Genomic DNA, 25,823 nt, shown 5'->3' with positions numbered 1-25,823 from the left:
CTACTCCAGCTTTCTTTTGGTTTCCATTTGCATGGAATATCTTTTTCCATCCCCTTACTTTCAGTCTGTATGTGTCTCTAGGTCTGAAGTGGGTCTCTTGTAGACAGCATATATAGGGTCTTGTTTGTGTATCCATTCAGCCAATCTGTGTCTTTTGGTGGGAGCATTTAGTCCATTTACATTTAAGGTAATTATCGATATTTATGTTCCTATTCCCATTTTATTAACTTGTTTTGGGTTCGTTATTATAGGACTTTTCCTTCTCTTGTGTTTTTGTCTAGAGAAGTTCCTTTAGCATTTGTTGTAAAGCTGGTTTGGTGGTGCTGAACTCTCTCAGCTTTTGCTTGTCTGTAAAGGTTTTAATTTCTCCATCAAATCTGAATGAGATCCTTGCTGGGTAGAGTAATCTTGGTTGCAGGTTTTTCTCCTTCATCACTTTCAGTATGTCCTGCCACTCCCTTCTGGCTTGTAGAGTTTCTGCTGAGAGATCAGCTGTTAACCTTATGGGGATTCCCTTGTGTGTTATTTGTTGTTTTTCCCTTGCTGCTTTTAATATGCTTTCTTTGTATTTAGTTTTTGACAGTTTGATTAATATGTGTCTTGGCGTATTTCTCCTTGAATTTATCCTGTATGGGACTCTCTGTGCTTCCTGGACTTGATTAACTATTTCCTTTCCCATATTAGGGAAGTTTTCAACTATAATCTCTTCAAATGTTTTCTCAGTCCCTTTCTTTTTCTCTTCTTCTTCTGGAACCCCTGTAATTCGAATGTTCGTGTGTTTAATATTGTCCCAGAGTTCTCTGAGACTGTCCTCAGTTCTTTTCATTCTTTTTTCTTTATTCTGCTCTGCAGTAGTTATTTCCACTATTTTATCTTCCAGGTCACTTATCCGTTCTTCTGCCTCAGTTATTCTACTATTGATCCCATCTAGAGTATTTTTAATTTCATTTATTTTGTTGTTCATCGTTGCTTGTTTCATCCTTAGTTCTTCTCGGTCCTTGTTAACTGTTGCTTGTATTTTGTCTATTCTATGTCCAAGGTTTTGGATCATCTTTACTATCATCATTCTGAATTCTTTTTCAGGTAGACTGCCTATTTCCTCTTCATTTGTTAGGTCTGTTCGGTTTTTACCTTGCTCCTTCAGCTGCTGTGTGTCTTTCTGTCTTCTCATTTTGCTTATCTTACTGTGTTTGGGGTCTCCTTTTGCAGGCTGCAGGTTCCTAGTTCTCGTTGTTTTTAGTGTCTGTCCCCAGTGGCTAAGGTTGGTTCAATGGGTTGTGTAGGCTTCCTGGTGGAGGGGAGTAGTGCCTGTGCTCTGGTGGATGAGGCTGGATCTTGTCTTTCTGGTGGGCAGGTCCACGTCTGTTGGTGTGTTTTGGGGTGTCTGTGGACTTATTATGATTTTAGGCAGCCTCTCTGCTAATGGGTGGGGTTGTGTTCCTGTCTTGCTAGTTGTTTGGCATAGGGTGTCCAGCCCTGTAGCTTGCTGGTCGTTGAGTTAAGCTGGCTGCTCATGTTGAGATGGAGATCTCTGGGAGATTTTCACCATTTGATATTATGTGGAGCTGGGAGGTGTTTTGTGTACCAGTGTCCTGAAGTTGGCTCTCCCACCTCAGAGGCACAGCACTGACTCCCGGCTGGAGCACCAAGAGCCTTTCATCCACATGGCTCAGAAGAAAAGGGAGAAAAAGTAGAAAGAAGGAATTAGTAGAAGTAGAAAAAGAAAGAAAGAAAGGAGGGAGGGAGGAAGGAAGGAAGGAGGGAAGGAAGGAAAGAAAGAAAGAAAGAAAGAAGATAAAGTAAAATAAAATAAGATAAAATAAAGTTATTAAAATAATTATTAAGAAAAAAATTTTTTTTAAAATGGACGGATAGAACCCTAGGACAAATGGTGGAAGCAAAGCTATACAGACAAAATCTCACACAGAAGCATACACATACACGCTCACAAAAAGAGGAAAAGGGGAAAAAAATCATAAATCTTCCTCTCAAAGTCCACCTCCTCAATTTGGGATGATTCATTTTCTATTCATGTATTCCACAGATGCAGAGCACATCAAGTTGATTGTGGAGCTTTAATCTGGTGTTTCTGAGGCTGCTGGGAGAGATTTCCCTTTCTCTTCTTTGTTCCCACAGCTCCCGGGGCTCAGCTTTGGATTTGGCCCCGCCTCTGCATGTAGGTCGCTGGAGGGCGTCTCTTCTTCACTCAGACAGGACGGGGTTAGAGGAGCCGTTGCTTCGGGGGCTCTGGCTCACTCAGGCCATGGGGAGGGATGGGTACGGAGTGCAGGGCGAGCCTGCGGCGGCAGAGGCCGGCGTGACATTGCACCAGCCTGAGGCGTGCCGAGCGTTCTCCCGGGGAAGTTGTCCCCGGATCCCGGGACGCTGGCAGTGGCGGGCTGCACAGGCTCCCGGGAAGGGGGCTATGGAGAGTGACCTGTGCTCGCACACAGGCTTCTTGGTGGCGGCAGCAGCAGCCTTAGCGTCTCATGTCCGTCTCTGGGGTCCGCGCTTTTAGCCGCGACTCACGCCGGTCTCTGGAGCTCCTTTAAGCCGCGCTCTGAATCCCCTCTCCTCACGCACCAGGAAACAAAGAGGGAAGAAAAAGTCTCTTGCCTCTTCGGCAGGTCTAGACTTTTCCCCGGACAGCCTCCCAGCTAGCTGTGGTGCACTGACCCCTGCAGGCTGTGTTCATGCCGCCAACCCCAGTCCTCTCCCTGTGCTCCGACCGAAGCCCGAGCCTCAGCTCCCAGCCCCTCCTGCCCCGGCAGGTGAGCAGACAAGCCTCTCAGGCTGGTGAGTGCCGGTTGGCCCTGATTCTCTGTGTGGGAATCTCTCCGCTTTGCTCCCCGCACCCCTGTTGCTGCGCTCTTCTCTGTGGCTCCGGGTCCGAAGCTTTCCCCCTCCGCCACCCACAGTCTCTGCCCACGAAGGGGCTTCCTAGTGTGTGGAGACCTTTCTTCCTTCACAGCTCCCTCCCACTGGTGCAGGTCCCATCCCTATTCTTTTGCCTCTGTTTATTCTATTTTCTTTTGCCCTACCCAGGTACGTGGGGGCGTTTCTTGCCTTTTGGGAGGTCTGAGGTCTTCTGCCACCATTCAGTAGGTGTTCTGTAGGAGTTGTTCCACGTGTAGATGTACTTCTGATGTATCCGTGGGGAGGAAGGTGATCTCCGCGTCTTACTCTTCCACCATCTTAACCAAATATCTGAGTAATTTTATTTTTTGTAGTGTCTTTATCTGGTTTTTATATCAGGGTGATAGTGCCTTCGTAGAATGAATTTGGGAGTGTTCCCTCATCTTCAGTCTTTTGGATAATTTCAGAAGGATAGTTATAAGTTTTTCTTTGTATGTTTGGAAGAATTCTCAGTAAAGCTGTTCAGTCCTGTACTTCTGTTTGCAGGGAATTTTTTTAAATTACAGATTCCATTTCACTTCTAGTGATTTGTCTCTTCAAATTATGTTTGCTCTTGACTCAGTTTTTGTAGGCCGTGCACTTCTATAATCTTGTCCATTTATTCTAGGTTGTCCAATTTTTTTAGCATACAACTGTTCATAGTATTCTCTTATGATTTTTTGTTTTTATGTGTTATCAGTTATTATTTCTCCTCCTTCATTTCTTATTTTTTGAGTCCTTTCTCTTTTCTTCTTGGTGGGCCTGGCTAGAGATTTGTTGATGCTGTTTACCTTTTCAAAGAACCAGCTCTTTGCTTTATTCATTTTGTTTTTAATCTCTATTTCCTCTCTGACCTTTATTATTTCCTTCCTTCTGCTGACTTTGGGTTTTATTTGTTCTTCTTGTTCTAATTCTTTTAGGAGTTTAGGTTAGGTTGTTTAAGAATTTTTTATGTTTCTTGAGTGAGGTCTGTATCATTATGAATTTCCCTCTTAGAACTGCTTTTGCTGCATCCCATAGATTGTTGAAAGGTTTTGTTTTCATTTTCATTTGTTTCAAGATATTTTTTGATTTCTTCTTTTGATTTCATCTTTCACCCATTGGTTTTTAGTAGTGTGTTGTTTAGTCTCCATGTGTTTAACCTTTTCCCATTTTTCTTTCTGTGATTGATTTCTAGTTTCATAAACTTGTGGTCAGAAAACATGCTTGAAATAATTTCTATCCTCTTCAATTTGTCGAGGCTTGTTTTATGACCTAGTATGTGATGTATCCCAGAGAACATTCCTCGCACAATTCAAAAGAATGTGTATTCTGGGGTTTTTGGATGTAGTGTCCTGTAGATATCAGTTAACTCCAACTGGTCTATTGTGTCATTTAGGACCTCTGTTGCCTGATTGATTTTGTCTGGAAGATCTGTCCATTGACGTCAGTGGAGTGTTAAAAGTTTCTACTGTTATTGTATTCCTGTCAGTTTCTCCCTTTATGTCTGTTAGTATTTGTTTTATGTATTTAGGTGCTCCTATATTGGGTGCATATATGTTAATGAGTGAAATATCTTCTAGTATTGATCCCATTGTCATCATATAGTATCCTTCTTTGTCATTTTTTATGGACTTTTTTAAAAAGTTTATTGTGTCTCATATGAGTTTTGCTACCCCCACTTTCTTGTTGTTTCTATTTGCATGGAAGTATCTTTTTCCATTCCCTTACTTTTGGTCTACATGTCTTTCACCCTCAAGTGTCTTTCATAGGCAGCATATTGTAGTTCTTTTTTTAAAAAATTCCAATCTGCCACTTTGTCTTTTCATTGGAGCTTTTAGTCCATTGACAAAGTTTTTCTTAATAGGTATGTACTTATTGCCATTTTAATCCATGTTTTTCAGTTGTTTTTGTAGTTCTTTGTTCATTTCTTCTTTTGATTTTTCCTTTGTGGTTTGATTATTTTCTTTTATAGTATGCTTGAGTTCCTTTCTTACTAATTTTTGTGAATCTATTGTACATTTTTTATTTGTGGTTGCCCTGGTTTTCAAGTATGTTGACCCATAACTATATCTACTTGCTTTAAACTGGAAATCATACTAGTTCAAATACATTCTAAAAGATCTACATTTTTATAATCCCCTCCCCGACATTTTGGGACTTTGATGTCCTATTTTACATCTTTGTGCTTATCTTCTTACTGTGATTTGTATTTATAATTAAAAAAAATTTAAATCTCTACTGGCTTATTTAAGTGATCTTCAGTCCTTTTATATATACCTTTCCTATTGTGATTTTCCTTTTCTATAGATTCTTGCTTCTTTCCTATTTAGAGAAGACCCTTCAGTATTCCTTTTGGAGTAGGTTCAATATTGCTGAATTCTTTTAGTTTTTACTTGCCTGAGAAACTATTTATCTCTCCGTCTATACTAAATGATAATTTTGCTGGGTATAGTATCCTAGGTTGAAGGTTTTTCCCTTTCTGGACTTTGAGTATATTATGCCACTCCTTCTGGCCTGCAAAGTTTCTATAGAGAAATCATCTGACAGCCTTATGGAGGTTCCCTTGTAACTGACTCTTTGTTTTTCTCTTGCTGCATTTAGAATCCTCTCTTTAACTTTTGCCATTTTAAGTATGATATGTCTTGATGTGAATCTGTTTGGGTTCTTCTTGTTTGGGATCCTCAGTACTTTCTGTATCTGGATTTCTGTTTCCTTCTTAGGTTTGGAAAATTTTAAGCCATAATTTCTTCAAATACATTTTCAATCCCCTTTTCTCTTTCTTCTCCTTCTGTAATCCCTATTATGTGAATGTTGGCATGTTTCCTATTGTCCCATAGATCTTGTATGTTGCCTTCACTTCTTTTTTTTCATTTGTCTTTCTGTCTCCTCTTCTGATTGGTTGATTTCCATTATTCTATCTTCCAGGTCACTTATTCATTCTTCTGTCATTTAGCCTGCTATTCATTCTTCTGTCATTTAGTCTGCTATTCACTGCTTCTAGATTGGATTTTTATCTTGGCAATTGAATTGTCTATTTTTGATTGGTTTATCTTTATAGTTTCTAGGTCTTTGTTACAGTGACCTGCATTTCTGTCGATAATTTCTTTTAATGCAGTTAGCATTTTTATTGCCTCCATTTTTATTGAAGTATAGTTGATTTACAGTGTTGTGTTAATTACTGCTGTACAGCAGAGTGATTGTTAAACATAGATCTACATTCTTTTTTGTATATTCTTTTCCATTATGGTTTATAATAGGATATTGAATATAGTTCTCTGGGCTATACAGTCAGACTTTGTTGTTTAACCATTCTACATGTAAAAGCTTACATCTCTAACATCAACCTTCCACTCCATACTTCCACCAACCCCCTCCCCCTTGGCAACCACCAGTTTGTTCTCTATGTCCGTGAGTCTGTTCCATAGCTAGGTTCATTTGTGTCATATTTTAGATTCCACATATAAGTGGTATCATATGGTATTTGTTTTTCTCTTCCTGACTTACTTCACTTAGTATGATCATCTCTAGTTTCATCCATGATGCTGCAAATGACATTATTTTGTTTTTTTTTTTGGCGGAGTAGTATTCCATTGTGTGTGTGTGTGTGTGTGTGTGTGTGTGTGTGTGTGTGTGTGTGTACACATCACATCTTCTTTATCCATTCATCTGTCGATGGACATTTAGGTTGTTTCCATATCTTGGCTATTGAGAATAGTGCTGCTATGAACATAGGGGTGCCTGTATCTTTTTGAGTTGTAGTTTTGTCCAGATATATGCCCAGGAATGGAGTTGCTGGATCATATGGTAATCCTATTTTTAGTTTTCTAAGGAACCTCCATACTGTTGTCCATAGTGGCTGCACCAACTTACATTTCCACCAACAGTGTAAGAGGGTTCCCTTTTCTCCACACCCTCTCCAGTGTTTGTTATTGGTAGACTTTTTAATGATGGCCATTCTGATTGGTGTGAGGTGGTACCACATTGTAGTTTTGATTTTCATTTCTCTAATAATCAGCAATGTTGAGTATTTTTTCATGTGCTTATTGGCCATCTGTATGTCTTCTTAGGAGAAATGTCTGTTAAGGTCTTATGCCCATTTTTTGATTGGGTTATTTGTTTTTCATTATTGAATTATAGGGGCTGTTTGTATATTTTGGAAATTAAACCCATGTCAGTTGCATTGTTTGCAAATATTTTCTCCCATTCTGTAGGTTGTCCTTTCATTTTGTATATGGTTTCCTTTGCTGTGCAAAAGCTTGTAAGTTTGATTAGGTCCCATTTATTTTTGTTTTTAGTTCTGTTGGGAGACTGACCTGAGAAAACATTGGTACGATTTATATCAGAGAATGTTTTGCCTATGTTCTATTCTAGGAGTGTTATGGTGTTATGTTTAAGTCTTTAAGGCATTTTGAGTTTATTTTTGTGTATGGTAAGAGGGTGTGTTCTAACTTCATTGATTTAAATGCAGCTGTCCAACTTTCCCAGCACCACTTGCTGAAGAGACTGTCTTTTTCCCATTGTATATTCCTGCCTCCTTTGTCAAAGATTAATTGACCATGGGTGTGTGGGTTTATTTCTGGGCTCTCTATTTTGTTCCATTGATCCATGTGTCTGTTTTTGTGCCAATACCATGCAGTTTTGATTACTGTTGGTTTGTAGTATTGTCTGAGTCTGGGAGGGTTATGCTTCCAGCTTTGTTCTTTTTCCTCAGAGTTGCTTTGGCAATTCTGGGTCTTTTGTGTTTCCATATAAATGTTAGGATTATTTGTCCTAATTATGTGAAAAATGTCATGGGTAATTTGATAGGGATCGCATTAAATCTGTAAATTGCTTGGGTAGTATGGCCATTTTAACAATATTCTTCCAATCAGAGAGCATGGGATATCTTTCCATTTCTTTGAATCATCTTCAATTTACATCATTAATGTTTTATATTTCTCAGAGTAGAAGTCTTTCACCTCCTTGGTGAGGTTTATTCCTAAGTAGTTTGTTTTTTGGATTGTGATTTTAAAAGGTATAGTTTTTTATGTATTCCCTTTCTGATATTTCATTGTTGGTGTAAAGAAATGCGACCAATTTCTGTATGTTAATCTTGTATCCTGCTAACTTGCTGAATATGTTTATCAGTTCTAGTAGTTTTTGTGTGGCATCTTTAGGGTTTTCTATATATAGTATCATATCATCTGCATATAATGACAATTTTACGTCTTCCCTTCCAATTTGAATACCGTTTATTTCTTTTTCTTGTCTGATTGTTGTGGCTAGGGCTTCTAATACTACACTGAATAGAAGAGGTTAGTGGGCATCCTTGTCTTGTTCCAGATTTTAGTGGGAAGGCTTTCAGCTTTTCACCATTGACTATTATATTGGCTGTGGGTTTGTCATAAATAACTTTTCTTATCTTTTGTTTATTACCTCCTTTTTGAATTCCAGGTCTAGTAGACTGGTGAGGTCTGTTTCATTATTTGTTCTTTCAGGAGAATTCTCTTGTTCTTTTAATTAGTATATCCTCTTCCTTTTCATTTTACTTAAATTTCTCTGTCTCTATGATTTTAGGAGAAACAGTTATCTACTGTGATCTTGAATGGCTGTGTTTATTTGGGAGTGTCCCTGTGTAGCTTCCATGAGTCTAATAGTTTTGGTGTGAGGGTTAGTTTCAGGATGAATGCCAGCCATGCTTTTTCCCAGTGTGTGCTGGCCATTATCCCCTTGACAGCAGGGTATGGATGGTGGTGTAGTATCTAGAGCCTTTATGTGAGGTGGGGGTCCCTGTCTGCTCCATGTCATGGCCCTGTCAGGGGCAGGGTGTGCTCCCCAGTTGGAGTAGAAGCCTTGAGGGTTGGGTTTGATCAGCCTCTGTTGTCCTTGAGTACATGCCGTGCCCCAAAGGAAGTGAGTGTTGAAGAAAGTGAGGCCTATGTGGTTACAGAGGACCTGTGTTCCACCTGTGTAGGCATCTACAGCTCCACTCAGAGGCAGCCCAAGATTGTGTCCCCATTGTGTTTATCCCAGATCTAGTGTAAGACTGTGGCATGGAGTGGGCTGGGCCTGGAGGTTGAGGGGTTGTGGCTGCAGGGACTGAGGTGGCTGCGCTGCCACCTGAGATCTGGGCTGCCTCTGTGGCAGACCTCACCCAGGACCTCTCTGCCCCAGATCTAGTGCTGAGCTGGAAGACAAACCACTGTGTACTCCTGAGCATGCTCACAATGGCCATTGCAGCCCCACTGGACCACACCCCAGGCCCTCTGGGCTGTTTCTGCCTAGCTAGATCATATCCTCTCCCATGGCCTGTCTGCTCAAGATTCATTGCTTGGCCCTTGCACATTCCTGTTGTGTCACCGTGGACACACATTAATGTTTGCTGCATTTACATCTGTTGCCCTGAGCCCTTGCTGACTATGGCATCTGAGGCTACTCCTAGATCACACCCCAGATGTCCTGGTCTGCCTCTGCACGACTAGATCTAGTCTCTGGCAAGATTTTGTGCCAGGTTGTGGTGTGGAGTGAGTGGGGCCAGGGCATTTGCCCCTTTGGACTGGGAAATACAGCAAGGGGGCTGGTCCCAGTGCAACACTCTGCCCTGATTGTCAGCAAGCCAGCAGGCACTGCTGCTGAGTAGAGTCTAGTCTTCTCCAACCCTTCTGTCTCAACAGATTTCCCAAGAGGCAAGGGGGCCTGGCCACTCCATGCAGGACCCCAGGACTGGGATGCCCATATTGTGACTCGAACTGCTCACTCCCCAGGACAAGGGTCTACCCTTGTGGACCTTCTCCTTGCAGATCCCACCAAGGAGCCCAGGAGCTGACCCAGGTCTTCTTTTTTTCCCCTTCCTACCCAATTAATTACATGTAGATCTTTCTTGCAGCTTTGGTTTATAGGAGTTCTGCCACTTTTCAAGGAGAAGTGCTCCATATGTAGATGTATTTTTCATATGTCTGTTGGGGAGAGGAGCTCCATATCCACCTACTCCACCATTTTGATTCTGCTTCAGACAGTTAGCTTTTTAATGACAGACTGTCTTTCCTGTTTTTACACACTCACCCTGAGGACTGGTATAGAAATTAGAAACTAAGCAGGTGAAGAAAACTTTATTTCTTTATACATATTTTGCTTTAATAGCCACCAAAAAGACTGTTTCATTTCCTCCCACTGACCTTATCCACCAGTTATGTTAGCCTTCAACATATCGCTATAGCAACATATATAAATATATATCATACATTTATACACACATACACACATTCTAAAGCACTGTGAAGACACAGACTAGGCTTTAGCAACTGGGGATTGCTCACATGTCACTTAAAAATGATCACTGATTTGCTTTACACAAGACTTTCAATGGGCTTGGTGTGGCCATTAGTCCCTAGTTCCCAGAGAGAAGTTGGGATGACAAAATGGGACAGCATATTTAGAGTAAGGTAAGTACACTTTTTGGAGATCATAATAGAATAGAAATAGGTCTAGGCTAAGCATGAGATGGCATCTGGGAATCACTGCTCTCACCACGTGGATTCAAATAACTCAGGTGCTGCAGGGTAGACCAATCCCCAGCCTGACTGTGACCCAGCTCGCTGGCCCAGGTTAGGTCTGCCAACACTGTCCTGCAGGGCACCGCTGCTCAGTCCTGTGCTTTTAGATCTGCTGTGGAGCTCCAGTGTGGGGCTCCATTGCTAGGAAGCAGGTCCTGTTTCCCCTGAGTTGACCCTCTGAGGATAAGGCGAGAAATGTGCCGTTGCTGGTTCCCATACCCCTGGGGCATTCAGAAGCAGTGTCACAAGGTCTTCTACAAACTATGCCTGTTTTGCTTAGTGCTGGGTCCAGTGGACCTTGGCTGGTTATTCCTCAACTGCAGGAGAGGCCCTCTGCCTTTCGCCCTGCCCCACCAGGCCACCTCTCTGACTCCTTCCAGACCCTCCAGCAGGTGTGGAGGAGTGGGGCCCAGATCCTCCTCAGAAGACAAGGAGCTGCGAAGAAGCGGGGCAGGCCCACCCTTCCTGCTGTTTTAAGGACCTCTGGTGGCTTCTCTTCTTGCTTGGCTCCTGGAAGGCAAGGGTCACAGGACTGGAGTGCACGGCAGAGCCCTTAGGGATTTCACCTGCAGACGAAAATAACACAAAGTAAGAGGATTCCATTATCAGGCCCTGCTGGTGGCTAACTGAGGCTGGAGAGAGTGCTGAGTGGTGACAGAAGCCAGGAGCACGGTGAGAGCCTGTCACGAGGATGAGCTGAGGGGACGCACTGAGGTCTGAAGGAGCAACTGGGGCCACCAGGTTAGAGGAAAAGCTTCCCACCACCTCCTGTGGTCATATCTCTGCTCAGAGCCACTGCACACCAGGTGGCCGGACCCTACCACTCCCTCTTCAGGGGCCAGTTCACTCTCCAATTCACTTTGGAGCAAAAGGATGGCTTTTGTGATCTCCCAGGAAAGGAAATGCTTAGTATGAAACAGGCATATATAGAAGCAGCCTGTTGTAGGAAGGAGAGAACATTTCGCAGGGACGTCCTCCTATTAACGTTTATGTTCTGTTTACTTGATGACGAGGGGGAGGGGCCAGGTCAGCAGGGACCTCAGAGATCATCTAACTCTAGTGCCCCCTTTTACAGATGAGGGTCTGCAGGCTCACAGAGACTGGGGCGAGCCAAAGCCACACAGCCACTTAGCGACAAGCCTGGGATTAGATCCCAGGCCTTGGGCCCTTTCCAGTGGCTTAGGGGAAGTGGGAAGGATACTTCCAAACTGGGGAAGCCAGCAGGTATGAGAGGCTGTTGGGTTACCTTTGCTGAGGCAGGAATAAGGTTTTACAGAGGCAATCTTGTAAGTGTTCTTCTAAAAAGGCTCAGGAAAGAGAGGAATCATCAGAGAAAAACAGAAGAAATTAGCAAAACAAACAAACAAACCAAACAGAGTTAAATTATGGCCCAACCCATTTTCATACTGTGGGGTCAACATTCTCTTAGGTTACAATTTAGGAACATTCCTAGGAATGTGCTTAATTGCTTATGGCAAAGCTTTAAAGTCCAAGGTAAAAGGTTTAGTTTTTGACTTTTAGGCCATTTCTAAGACCTCAAGTTTTTCATCAAAGCGGTTGCTAGAGAATGTGTTAATGTTTTAAATAAAAGTAGAGAAGGTCTGCCATAGAGATAATATTTGCCCTTTATGTTTCAGTTTTTACTTATTACCAAATTCTCTTTCAGATCAATAAGACCCAAAGATTTTCTTTTGTGTTGTTGCTTAAAGAAAAAGAGATATCAAAGTCAAATGGCTGTTTTCAGCGCAATAGTGTGCAGTGAAATCAACTTATTAGGTTGCATCTTTCCATTATTTTTTCATAAGGTGGTATAGGAAACCCCAGAACACATGACAGGCCTCAGGATCCCTTTACTGAAAGCTCCTTCAGAGCTTTCTGACCTCGAGAATCAACTGAACTGCATTTCTCCCCACTCCTGACCTGGCATAAAGGAGACAGAATTGGAGTAAGGAGAGAAGATGATGACAAAGTAAGGGTCAACCGAGAGGTCAAGGGAGGTTGCTGATTGGGGTGGAGGGCTGATGAGGATGGAATCTAGAGGGATGCTCATGAGGACCCGAGCTCCCACAGATGGACCAGACATCTCCTCCTGGAAGGTCAGAGCAGGTCAAGGATCACCTGCACACTCTGATGACAGACGGTGATAAGTTTGGGGCGGGCTCTATGGCTCCGACTGGTGCAGTAGTTTCCTTACCTCCAAATTCGTCCTTGCCTTCTTCAAAACATCGTGTGTCCTGGTCACTGAAACAAGAAAGCAGCCCCCAAGGCAGAAATTACCAGTGGGCCCACGCTTGCGTTGGATTTGTGTTCTAAAGCTTGTCTTTCTGGACACTCAGCTCGGGGTCTCCTGCTGCTCCCCCACCCCGTGTCCCTTCCTCTGCCTCCACGATTGCTGATGGCACAGGAGGTTTAGAGATGTCACATCAGTCTCCCCCATCCCCTAACCTCTCTGGTGTCTGTCCATTCACAGCACAGGTGGTGGACCTGGAAGGACCCCCATTTCCTGTCCCATTCCCTGGCTGGGGGCACCCACACTGGCTGAAGATAAACTGTTCCATGCTCTCCTTCTGCTGGTTGGCGGTCTTCAGATGCTCAGCTGTGCTCTGAAGGAGACTCTCCTGTTTGGATAGTTTGTTTCTCAGTTCCAGAAGCTCCCTTTTCATGGACTCTCCCTGGGAAGAAAAACAGGCTCTCTGTCAATGGTCAGAAGGCCTAAAGCACCCTGTGTTTGGTGGCTCTTTACAACTCCAGATAGGATTCTACAATCTTCTGAAGTATTTTTGGAGCAGATTTCTCTCATTAAAGCCTCTCAATCCCTCCAGCAGGTGGTGGCTCAGGATGGGCCATGAGGTGGGAACACTGAGGACCTGGAAGCCCCCGTGCAGATTAGCACAGGCTACACTCCTGTTGCTGCAGAGAACCTGACTCCAGGCCACACTGAAACTCTCAGCTGTGATCAAGAGCTCAGATTTTCTGCTGACATAGTTATATCACTTGGGCATCACAAGTAAGACTTGGTCGTTAGGAATATTACGCCTGGATATCACGCCTGGGGAGACAGGGCTGGCCTGAGACAGTAAGTTTGTAAATATATCTGCCAACCACAAGATGGCAGAATGCTCCCTCCTTGGAATTAACATAATTGGGGCCCCTAAAGTGTCAGTGGTCTTAGTCTGGAGTTGGAACCCCTGGGTGGGATCCTGAAACCTGCCTATCCAAGGTCACCAACCAGAAAACAGTCCGAGATCTGAGAGCACCTGGGGGAGGCTGACTCTTCCCAGGCCTGACCCTGAGATGCAGATGTAAGTGATTTTCTGGGATTCCAGGGTGTGGCTACAAGAGGCTGGGTGACTCCTGGTGACATTCTGTGATCCTGCCTATGTGGACCTGGAGGTGGGGGTGGGCTAGGAAGGGAAAGGAGATGTTGATGTTTTAACATGGCCCTGAACTTCAGTGCAGCCAAACTTCAGAAAGTTAAAGAAATGGAACATTTAGGGGTTACCAGGGCTCTCGTGTCTCTGCCTCCTCCATGTCCTTTCCTTCTGCTCTTTGATTACTTATCCTGGGGGTCAGGGCTCGGGGGAGAGGGGATGGAGTCAGAGCTGCACTGAAAACAGCCACCATAGAGGAGAGGTCTGCCTCCAGGGACGCCCCCTCAGGTCCCCTTGGTCCCAGCTGCCCATTCGGCTCCTGACCTTCAGGATCTGCTGACCAAGGAGGCAGAAGGATATTTGGGGGCAGAACCAGTAGGGGATGCTGGCTTCTTACCGCTTTGCTGTCCAGCGCAGGGCCGTGGGAACTTGGCAAGGCTGCTCGCCAGAACATGGTGAGGAGGGAGGCTGACTCCTCCAGTCGGTGGTGAAGGGCGTTGGCGCTGTTCCTGAGCTCGTGGATGCCTTCACTGCCCATCACCTGGGAAAAGGGGGAGGTAGCCATGGGCATCCCCGGGAATGAGAGATCACGTTTTTTTTTAGCTGAGCATAGGCCTCAGCTTCCTTTGTGGGTGAGGCATAGACACAGGCCTGCTTAAACCTGTGAAATCCTTTTCTAACCTGGAAGCCAAGGTTCTCTGACCTCAGCAGGGACCTCTCGATTTGCAAGAATTCATTTGATTCTAGCTTTCCCCACATTCTTTAGCTTCTAGTCCTGCTTCATGCTCCAGAGTCTAAGGTCCCTATTTTTGCACTGGCCCCCCTTGTCCTTCCGTAAATCACACCTTATGCTTCAAATGGACTGCACCACTTGTAGCTCGAAGGACTGAGGTGCCGCTCCCTTTACCTGGCATGTTCCCCCCCGAGCACCGACATATCCCCTGTTGGCACCCCCCCATGAACCTGTTACTTTCCTTGCCTGGGATAACAGCCGATTCTGGGTTCATGCCCTCACACCCAGAGCACTTGTAACTTTGTGCCTGGAGCCCCTGGTTATATTTATTTACTCAGGTGTGGGCATCCCTCTCTATCATGGGGGCCCCTGGGGGCAGGGCTGTCCCTGCATGCCTGTGCATCTCCAGTAGCTCAGACAGCACAACAGCTAGTACCTGGATCTCTCCCTGGGGAAGTGCTCTGAGAAGCCTTGCTGGTTGCTCTCCCCCCTTGCTCAGTGTGAGCAGAGAAATTCCATGGCTGCCACCCACCTCACCCCTTCCACATATTCGGCCTATATGGACGCAGATTCTCATTTTCCAGCCAACTGATTAAGTGATTTTATTCTGCCCACAGATGGTCATATGCCAGCATGACTTTAGCAGATAATAAGCTACCAAAGGGTACTCAGTACAGCACTGTGTGTATGTTGATGCTTAACATGCTCTACTGATGAGGATGGCAATGCTGTACATGCTTTTCAGTGGTTCTGAGGGGAAATAGCAAGTCAGCTACATCTGGAACAGAGCAGAGCTTGTAGTGAAATTAGCAGATGAAGATAAAAGGCCTAGCTGGATATAAATGGAAGACGTATCCTCAGCTGATGGGAGATGTGGAGCAGGAAAAAAAAATAGAGGGAGAAGAAGCAAAAATCAGAAGAAGAAAGGGCCTAAGGAAAAGGTGCACCTAAGAGCTAAAACGTGATTACCTCTGTGCCTGGAGCTTCAAGGCCAGGGAAGTTGCAAGTTGATCTCATGAGCGATGCTATCTTCTTGACCAGCAGTCTGCCCTCCCCAATCTGCTGTCTTAGGGCACTGTAGTCATCAATGTGGCCAATGACATGGCGGCCATGCTTATTGGCAAAGGAGCCATCAGTAGCATCACCCTCCAGCTTGGGAGGGTTCTTCATTACTGGAGAAGCATCCAAACCCAGCTCTGAAGAATAAAACCACAATAACACAGAATCCACTGTTATTCATAACCATCCTCAGTTCAATCCAAAATGGACATCAAATAGTGAAAGAGGCCAGAAACAAGAATGACAGTCTTGGAAGGTACAAGTGTGAAGTCCATAGATATTCGGGGTTCTATATTTTTATAATCTTTCTTACATCATCTCATAATGATAAAATTGCCAGGAGGCAAATTTTATCCTTATTGACAAATGAAATATTCAGGACAAATTTAAAAATTTTTAAATTTGGGGGTTGAGAAGACACAGACAAGGAAATTAAGCTGGATACAGAGAGCACTTTCAAGAAGGAAGAGATTATAGTGCAATGAAGAAATACCAGAGCAATAGGAAAACCACAGGAAGAAGAATAATGACAAAAAAGGCAGCCACAGGAGGTGGAATGAGTAGGGCTAAAGGCCGTGGGACATGCAGAGAAAAATCTCTAAATTCAGATAATGTGCACATAGAGAACCAAAGGTTACGTGCTTTAGTCATTTTCCATCATTAGACCCTGAGTCCTGTAGTTGCCCTATTTACCATTTGTCCTATTGAAGGTTGTGGTCTCTGAACCATGAGCAGCAGAAGAAGAGCTGGGGAAGACCAGAATTGGAGAATTCATGCTCACATCCCGAACTGGAGGGGAGGCAACTGAGTCTAGGAGTAAAGATAACCACAACTTTAGGAACCCTGGAATATACTGCTCCCAAAACACATGCACAGCCTATCTTCACTACTGGAGATCTAAGGCAACATGACTCTCCTCTTACGTAATCATCACCCATGTACCACAGTCAAAACCAGTGGCAAACCACTTAATTTGGAGCAAGATGTTCCTGTAATTGAATGCTGTTCCATGAGAAAGCAACTTCTGGTTTGAAAAATTATTAGATATATTTTTCTAACCCCGGATTTGAATATAATATTGTATGCAGTGTGTCTAATACAATGCTTTCTAACTAAATATAAATATGTATAAATATATGTAGTATATATGTTAAAAATATTTGATCAAAGAACGAATGGATTTATGGGCGATTAAACTCAGCACTCTAATCACCATTCTGCTGAGTCAGTGCTGGAAAATATGTAGTAGTATAAGAAAGAGACATACTAGAAAGCATGTATTAGTATAAGAAGAATAGGAGACATAAGCCTTGGTGAGTTTGAGATGCCCTATTGGAGACCAGGCAGCAATCCTCCAGGGGAGGAATTGGAAAATATCACGAAGAGACAGAAATGACCCTGCTCAGGCAAATGTGGCTTAGAACCTGCTTTCCACCTCAGGCCTCTTAACTGATGATGAGGAGGGGTGACTGAGCCAGTTCAGATGAGTCCTGGCTGGTGCTGTGGGGAGGCCCTGAGGGGGAAAGCTTGAGAGGAAAGAGAAGCAACACCGAGACAGAGCACAGTGAGGTGGGAGGAACACAGAGAGCAGATCAAAACTTCTGCTTCGAATCTTGGATTGGCCTCTTAACTTCTGTAAACCTTAGCATGTCAGTTAATTGTCTCAGTGCCTACGTTTTCTCATGTAAAATACAGAGAGAGTAAAATCTATGCTAGCTCTGATGAAATTATTTGAAAATTTATTTGAAAACGTGGTAAATTTTAAAGCACTCTGCAAATATAAAGAATAGGCATTAATACATACAGCTGTTAACTGTTGAGCACTTATTGCATCAGGCACTTGTAAATTATTTCACTTAATGCTCCATATAACTATGCACAGTGTATATTATTATTATCCCCATGTTAAAGATGAGGAAACTAAGGCTTAAATACCTGAGGAGTTTAAACACAAGGCAAACAACATATAAGTGTCAAACTCAGAATCTGGAGCCAGATCTGACCCTAAATCCCATGCTCTCAAGGCACTGTATTGAAGCATCTTCGATTTCACCCTGACCTTAAGGAGCGTGGAAGAGGCGAGATTGTCCCTTCCACCATAGACATCCTGGGGACCTCCCCACTGGCTGAGGGATTCCTGATTCCCTTTTCCTTCCTACCTTGGAAGAGCAGCTGCTTGTTTCCAGGGTCAGTGTTGGTGGGGAATTTCTGGTTAACAGAGGAGGGGCTGAGGCCGGTTTTGCTGTCACCACCATCCAACTGCTGCTCGAGCTGTAGTCGCAGACAGTTGTTCACCTGAATGCTGTGCTCCAGCTGCCCTCTCAAAGCTCGGATCTCTGCCACCAGGTGGCTCAAGTCACTGCTCAAAGGGACTTGGTGACAGGCATCCCAGGTGTAAGCTGAAAGTAGAGAGAGGAGGGTCTGGTGGCACTGAACTAAGTATTTCCAAGCGTTTTTCAGAACACTCCTCTGACATTCCTTTCTGCCAAGGACCCCACTGTAATTTCAGGGGCCCAGGAACACACCTGTGATGGATATGCCACTTTTCCTATGCAGGTCCTGGTGCACACTGAGATGGCATACACTCCAGCATGGAGTTTCCTTGGAGGTTCAAATGACCCTCATCCATCTAGAGGGCATTTGATTGGCAGATAAGCCAAGCCTATTATTTCACCTTATTAACGTCAGTCCTGCAGGCTAGACAGCAGGATCTTCCAGGGCAGGAGATCAGTACTGAACTAGAGAAGGGGAGGAGCTGAGGGAGAAGGAGATGTGATGACCTCCACATTCAGGAATCAAAGGGAGAGGAGGAGGAAGGCATCAGGGCTTTGGGCAGCATGTAAGAATGGGAGTGGGGTACCACAGACCAGGGATCGTAACTAACTGGACTTCTCAATTTCTTCTAGTTTTTTTTACCTCCACTCACCACTCATAGCCTGTTTCTATGTACTGGGGGAAGAAGAGATCTAAGAAATATTCTACAAGACCACAATTGCTCATCTAAAAACGTTGAAGCCAAAGGTAGTTAAAAAGATAGAATTTGTTTTGGTTTTTAGCAAGGCTCTATGATGCATATACCATATAATACATGCACCCAGTTGCATCAGGGCCACAGGCCTTAACCAAACACATTAATATTTCTGCAATGAGCTATATGAATATTCTCACTAAATGGGATAAATGAAGAGGAGTGCAGGACAAGGTGGCAGAATAGAAGGACTTGAGCTGACCTCCTCTCGTGAAAACACCAAAATCACAACTAAATGCTGAACAACCATCAACAAAAAACACTGGAACCTACCAAAAAGATACTCTGCATCCAAAGACAAAGAAGAAGCCACAATGAGATAGTAGGAGGGGTGCTTTCATGACATAATCAAATCCCATACCCTCTTCCACAGACTGGAAAGTAATTATATTGCAGAGGTCCTCCCACAGGAGTGAGAGTTCCTGAGCGCCATGTCAGGCTCCCCAGCCTGGGGTACTGTAATAGGGAGGAGGAGCTACCAGAGCATTTGGTTTTGAAGGCCAGTGGGGCTTGAGTGTAGGATCTCCACAGGACTGTGAGAAACAGCAACTCCAGTCTTAGAGAGTGCAAAATGGTTTCATGAGCACTGGGACCCAGGGCAAAGCAATGACTGCATAGGAGCCTGGGCCAGACCTACCTGCAGGTCTTGGAGGGTTTCCTGAGGAGGCAGGAGTCAGCTGTGGCTCACTGTGGGGACAAGAACACTGGTGGTGGAGGCCCCAAGGAATATTCAACAGCATGAGCTCTCCTAGAGGTCGCCATTTTGGCACTGAGACCTGGCCCCACCCAACAGCCTGCAGGCTCCAATGCTGGGATGCCTCAGGCCAAACAACCAACAGGGTGGGAACACAGCACCACCCATCAGCAGACAGGCTGCATAAAGTCATCCAGAGTCCACTGCTGCCTCTAAACCTACCCCATGGCTTGGCCCTGCCCACCAGATGGACAAGACCCAACTCCACCCACAAGTGGGCAGGCACCACTCACTCTCACCAGGAAGCCTGCACAAGCCCCTGGACCAACCTCACCCACCAGGGGGCAGACATCAGAAGCAAGAAGAACTACAATCCTGCAGCCTGTGGAAAGGAGACAACAAACACAGAAAGTTAGACAAAATGAGAAAGCAGAGAAATATGTTCCACACGAAGGAACAAGATAAAGCCCCAGAGGAACAACTGAGTGAAGTGGAGACAGGTAATCTACGTGAAAAAGAATTCAGAGTAATGAAGTAAAGATGATTCAAAATCACAGGAAAAGAATGCAGGCACAGATTGAGAAGATAGAAATATTTAACAAAGACCTAGAAGAACTAAAGAACAAACAAACAGAGTTGAACAATACAATAACTGAAATGAAAAATACACTAGAAGGAATCAATAGCAGAATAAATGAAGCAGAAGAACAGAATGGTGGAAATCACTGCTTTGGAACAGGATAAAGAAAAATGAATGAAAAGAAATGAGGACACTTTAAGAGACCTCTGGGACAACATTAAATGCACCAACATTCACATTATAGGGGTCCCAGAAGGAAAAGAGAGTGAGAGAAAGGGCCTGAGAAAATACTGGAAGAGATAATAGCTGAAAATTCCGTAACATGGGAAAGAAAACAGTCAGCCAAGTCCAGGAAGAGCAGAGAGTCCCATAGAGGATAAACCCAAGGAGGAACATGCCGAGACACATATTAATCAAACTGACAAAAATTAAAGACAAAGAAAAAATATTAAAAGCAATGAGGGAAGAGCAACAAATAACATACAAGAGAATCACCATAAGGTTATCAGCTGATTTTTGAGCAGAAACTCTGCAGGCCAGAATGGAGTGGCACAATATATTTAAAATGATGAAAGGGGAAAACATATAGCCAAGAATACTCTACCCAGCAAGGCTCTCATTCAGATTTGATGGAGAAATCAAAAGCTTTACAGACAAGCAAAAGCTAAGAGAATTTAGCACCACCAAACCAGCTTTACAACAAATGCTAAAGGAATTTCTCTAGGCCAAAAAGAAAAGGCCACAATGAGAAACAAGAAAATTATGAATGGGAAAGCTCACTGGTAAGGCAAACATACTGTAAAGGTAGGAAATCATCCATACTCTAATGTGATATCAAAACCAGCAATTGTGAGAAGAGGAGAGTACCGATGCAGGATATTGGAAATGCATTTGAAAGTAAGAGACTAGCAACTTAAAAATTAAAAAAACCTTCTGTATATATATAGACTACTATCTCAAAATCTCATGGTAACCGCACACCAAAAATCTACAATTGATACATGCGCACACACAATAAATCAATCCAAACACAACACTAAAGATAATCATCAAATCACAAGAGATGAGAACAAAAGAGGAAGGGAAGAAAAAAGACCTGCAAAAACAAATCCAAAACAATTAACAAAACCGCAATAAGAACATACATACCAGTAATTACCTTAAATGTAAATGGATTAAATACTCCAACCAAAAGACATAGACTGGCTGAATTGATACAAAAACAAAACCCGTATATATGCTGTCTACAAGAGGCCCACTTCAGATCTAGGGACATATACTGACTAAAAATGAGGGGATGGAAAAAGATATTCCATGCAAATGGAATCAAAAGAAAGCTGGAGTAGCAATACTCATATCAGACAAAATAGACTTTAAAACAAAGACTAAAAGAAGGACACTGCATAATGACCAAAAGGTCAATCCAAGAAGATATAACAGTTGTACATATATATGCACCTTACATAGGAGCACCTCAATATATAATGCAAATGCTAACAGCCATAAAAGGAAAAATCAACAGTAACACAATAGTGGGGGGCTTTAACACCTCATTTACATCAATGGACAGATCATCCAGACAGAAAATCAATAAGGAAACATGGGCCTTCAATGACACATTAGACCAAATGGAATTGATATTTATAGAGCATTCCATCTAAAAGCAGCAGAATACACATTCTTCTCAATTGCACATGCAACATTCTCCAGGATTGACCACACGCTGAGCCAGAAAGCATTCCTTGATAAATTTAAGAAAATTGAAATCATATCAAGCATCTTTTCCAATCACAGCACTATGATATTAGAGATCAACTACAAGAAAAAAATAAAAAAACACAAACATGTGGAGGCAAAACAATATGCTTCTAAACAACCAATGGATCATTGAAGAAATCAAAGAAGAAGTTAAAAAAATACCTAGAAACAAATGAAAATGAAAACATGATGATTGAAAACCTATGGGATGCAGAAAAAGCAGTTCTAAGAGGGAAGTTTACAGCAGTACAATCTTACCTCAGGAAACAAGAAAAATATCAAATAAACGACCTAACCTTACACCTAAAGCAACCAGAGAAGGAAGATCAAACAAAACCCAAAGATAGCAGAAGGAAAAAAATCATAAAGATCAGAGCAGAAATCAATAAAATAGAGACAAAGAAAACGATGGCAAAGATCAATTAAACCAAAAGATGATTATTTGAAAAGATAAACAATATTGATAAACCTTTAGCCAGACTCACCAAGAAGAAAAGGGAGAAGACTCAAATCGATAAAATTAGAAATGAAAAAGAAGAAGTTACAATGGACACCACAGATTTATAAAGTATCATAAGAGACTACTACAAGCAACTATATGACAATAAAATGGACAACCTAGAAGAAATGGACAAATTCTTAGAAAGGTACAATCTCCCAAAACTGAACCAGAAAGAAATAGAAAATATGAATAGACCAATCACAATTACTGAAATTGAAACTGATTAAAACACTTCCAACAAACAAAAGTCCAGGACCAGATGGCTTCAGAGGCAAATTCTATCAAACCTTTAGAGAAGAGTTAACACCTCTCCTTCTGAAACTATTGCAAAATATTGCAGAGGAAGGAACACTCCCAAACTCATTCTATGAGGCCACCCTGATACCAAAACCAGACAAAGATACCACACAAAATAATTACAGGCCAATATCACTGATGAAAACAGACACAAAAATCCTCAAAAAAAAAAATACTAGCAAACCGAATCCAACAAAACATTAAAAGGATCATATACCACAATCAAGTGGGATTTAACCCAGGGCTGCAAGGATTTTTCAATATCTGTGAATCAATTGGTGTGATAAACCACATTAACAAATTGAAGAATAAAAACCATATGATCATCTCAATAGAGGCAGAAAAGGCTTTTGACAAAATCTAACACCCATTTATGATAAAAACTCTCCAGAAAGTGGGCACAGAGGGAACTTACCTCAACATAACAAAGGCCATATATGACAAACCCACAGCTAACATTATACTCAATGGTGTGAAGCTGAAACCATTTCCTCTAAAATCAGGAGCAAGACAAGGATGTCCACTCTTGCCACTTTTAGTCAACATAGTTTTGGAAGTCCTGGCCATGGCAATCAGAGAGAAAAAGGAAATAAAAAGAAGCCAAATTGGAAAAGAAAAAGTAAAACTGTCACTTTTTGTAGATGACATGATTCTACACATAGAAAATCCTAAAGATGCTACCAGAAAACTCTTAGAGCTCATCAATGTATTTGGTAAAGTTGCAGGATACAAAATTAATACACAGAAATCTCTTGCGTTTCTATATACTAACAACAAAAGATCAGAAAGAGAAATTAAGGCAACAATCCCATTTACCATCACATCAAAAAGAATAAAATACCTAGGTATAAACCTACCTAAGGAGGCAAAAGACCTGTACTCTGAAATCTATGATGCTGATGAAATAAATCAAAGATGACACAAACAGATCAAAAGATATACCATGTTCTTGGATTGGAAGAATCAATATTGTCAAAATGACTACACTACCCAAGGCAATCTACAGATTCGGTGCAATCCCTATCAAATTACCAATGGAATTTTTTGCAGATCTAGAACAAAAAGTCTTAAAATTTGTATGGAAACACAAAACACCCCAAATAGCCAAAGCAATCTTGAGAAAGAAAAACAAAGCTGGAGGAATCAGGCTCCCTGACTTGAGACTATAATACAAAGCTACAGTAATCAAAACAGTATAGTACTGGCACAAACACAGACTTATAGATCAATGGAACAGGATAGAAATCCCAGATATAAACCTATGCACCTATTGTCAATTAATCAACAACAAAGGAGGCAAGCCTACACAATGGATAAAAGGTAGTTTCTTCAATAAGTGGTGCTAGGAAAACTGGACAGCTACATGTAAATGAATGAAATTAGAACATCCCCTAACACCATACACAAAAATAAACTCAAAATGGATTGAAGATCTAAATGTAAGACCAGATACTATAAAACTCTTAGAGGAAAACATAGGCAGAACACTCTTTGACATAAATCGCAGCAATATCTTTTAGGATCCACCTCTTAGACTAATGAAATAAAACCCAAAATAAAGATATGGGACCTAATTAAACTTAAAAGCTTTTGCACAGCAAAGGAGACCATAAACAAAATGAAAGGACACCCCACAGAATGGGAAAAAATATTTGCAATCACTGTGACTTACAAGGGATTAATCTCCAAAATATATGAACAGCTGATACAATTCAATATCAAAAAACAAAACCACCCAAGCAAAAAATGGGCAAAAGATCTAAATAGACATTTCTCCAAAGAAGACATACAGATGGCCAAAGAGCACATGAAAAGATGCTCAACATTGCTAATTATTAGAGAAATACAAATCGAAACTACAATGAGGTATCCCCTCACACTGGTCAGAATGTCCATCATCAAAAAATCTACAAACAATAAATGCTGGAGATGGTGTGGAGAAAAGGGAACCCTCCTACACTGTCAGTGGGAATGTAAATTGATACAGCTACTATGGAGAACAGTATGGAAGTTCCTGAAAAAACTAAAAACAGAGCTACCATATGATCCACCAATCCCACTCCTGAGCATATACCCTGAGAAAACCATAATTCAAAAAGAGTTATGGGGCTTTCCTGGTGGCGCAGTGGTTGGGAGTCTGCCTGCTGATGCAGGGGTTACAGGTTTGATCCCTGGTCCGGGAGGACCCCACATGCTGTGGAGCAACTAAGCTCATGTGCCACAACTGCTGAGCCTGCGCTCTGGAACCTGCAAGCCACAGCTACTGAGCCTAAGTGCTGCAGCTGCTGAGGCCTGCGTGCCTAGAGCCTGTGATCCACAGCAGGAGAGGCCACCTCAATGAGAGGCCTGTGCACCGCAGGCAGAAGCGGCCCCCACTTGCTGCAACTAGAGAGAGCCCACAGGCAGCAATGAAGACCCAGCACAGACAAAAATAAATAATTAATTAATTTAAAAAGAACAAAAAAAGAGTTATGTACCACAATGTTCATTGCAGCACTATTTACGATAGCCAGGACATGGAAGCAGCCTAATTGTCTATTGACAGATGAATGGATAAAGATGTGGAACATACATATAATGGAATCTTATTCAGCCATAAAAAGAAACGAAATTGAGTTATCCGTAGTGAGGTGGATGGTCCTAGAGTCTGTTATACAGAGTGAAGTCAGTCAGAAAGAGAAAAACAAATACTTTATGCTAACACATATATATGGAATCTAAAAAAAAAGGTTCTGATGAACCTAGGGGCAGGACAGGAATAAAGACGCAGACATAAAGAATGGACTTGAGGACATGGGGAGGGGGAAGGGGAAGCTGGGACGAAGTGAGAGCGTGGCATTGACATATATACACTACCAAATGTAAAACAGATAGCTAGTGGGAAGCAGCCACATAGCACAGGGAGATCAGCTCTGTGCTTTGTGACCACCTAGAGGGGTCAGATAGGGAGGGTGGGAGGGAGATGCAAAAGAGAGGGGATATGGGGATATATGTATATGTATACCTGATTCACTTTGTTATACAGCAGAAACTAACACAACATTTTAAAGCAACTATACTACAATAAAGATGTTAAAAAAAAAGATATTGTAGGTGGGGGACCTTCAAGATAGCGGAGGAGTAAAACGTGGAGATCACCTTCCTCCCCAAAAATACATCAAAAATACATGTACATGTGGAACAACTCCGACAGAACACCTACTGAATGCTGGCAGAAGACCTCAGACTTCCCAAAAGGCAAGGAAATCCCCACATACCTGGGTAGGGCAAAAGAAAAAAAGAAAAAACAAACACAAAAGAATAGGGATGGGACCTGCACCTCTGGGAGGGAGCTGTGAAGGGGGAAAAGTTTCCACACACTAGGAAGATACTTCACTGGTGGAGAGTTGGGG

The 25,823-nt window shown here is 42.6% G+C and overlaps 1 protein-coding gene across 1 annotated transcript in view; it reads right to left on the bottom strand.

The window, feature by feature from the left end:
• Positions 1-10,933: 10,933 nt before the first annotated feature.
• The window catches only part of PDE4DIP (phosphodiesterase 4D interacting protein), a 144,482-nt gene continuing 129,592 nt past the window's right edge, over positions 10,934-25,823 (bottom strand). The window contains 8 exon segments of the mRNA XM_007457126.1: positions 10,934-10,975; positions 12,604-12,650; positions 12,943-13,081; positions 14,178-14,336; positions 14,339-14,383; positions 15,483-15,709; positions 16,266-16,382; positions 17,732-17,971. Of these exon segments, the coding sequence (XP_007457188.1) occupies positions 10,934-10,975; positions 12,604-12,650; positions 12,943-13,081; positions 14,178-14,336; positions 14,339-14,383; positions 15,483-15,709; positions 16,266-16,382; positions 17,732-17,971 (1,016 nt within the window).

This window comes from Lipotes vexillifer, unplaced genomic scaffold, assembly GCF_000442215.2.
Source record: "Lipotes vexillifer unplaced genomic scaffold, Lipotes_vexillifer_v1.1 scaffold511, whole genome shotgun sequence".
In the NCBI taxonomy this organism is placed as follows: domain Eukaryota; kingdom Metazoa; phylum Chordata; class Mammalia; order Artiodactyla; family Lipotidae; genus Lipotes; species Lipotes vexillifer.
This window is presented reverse-complemented; position numbering and strand designations above follow the sequence as displayed.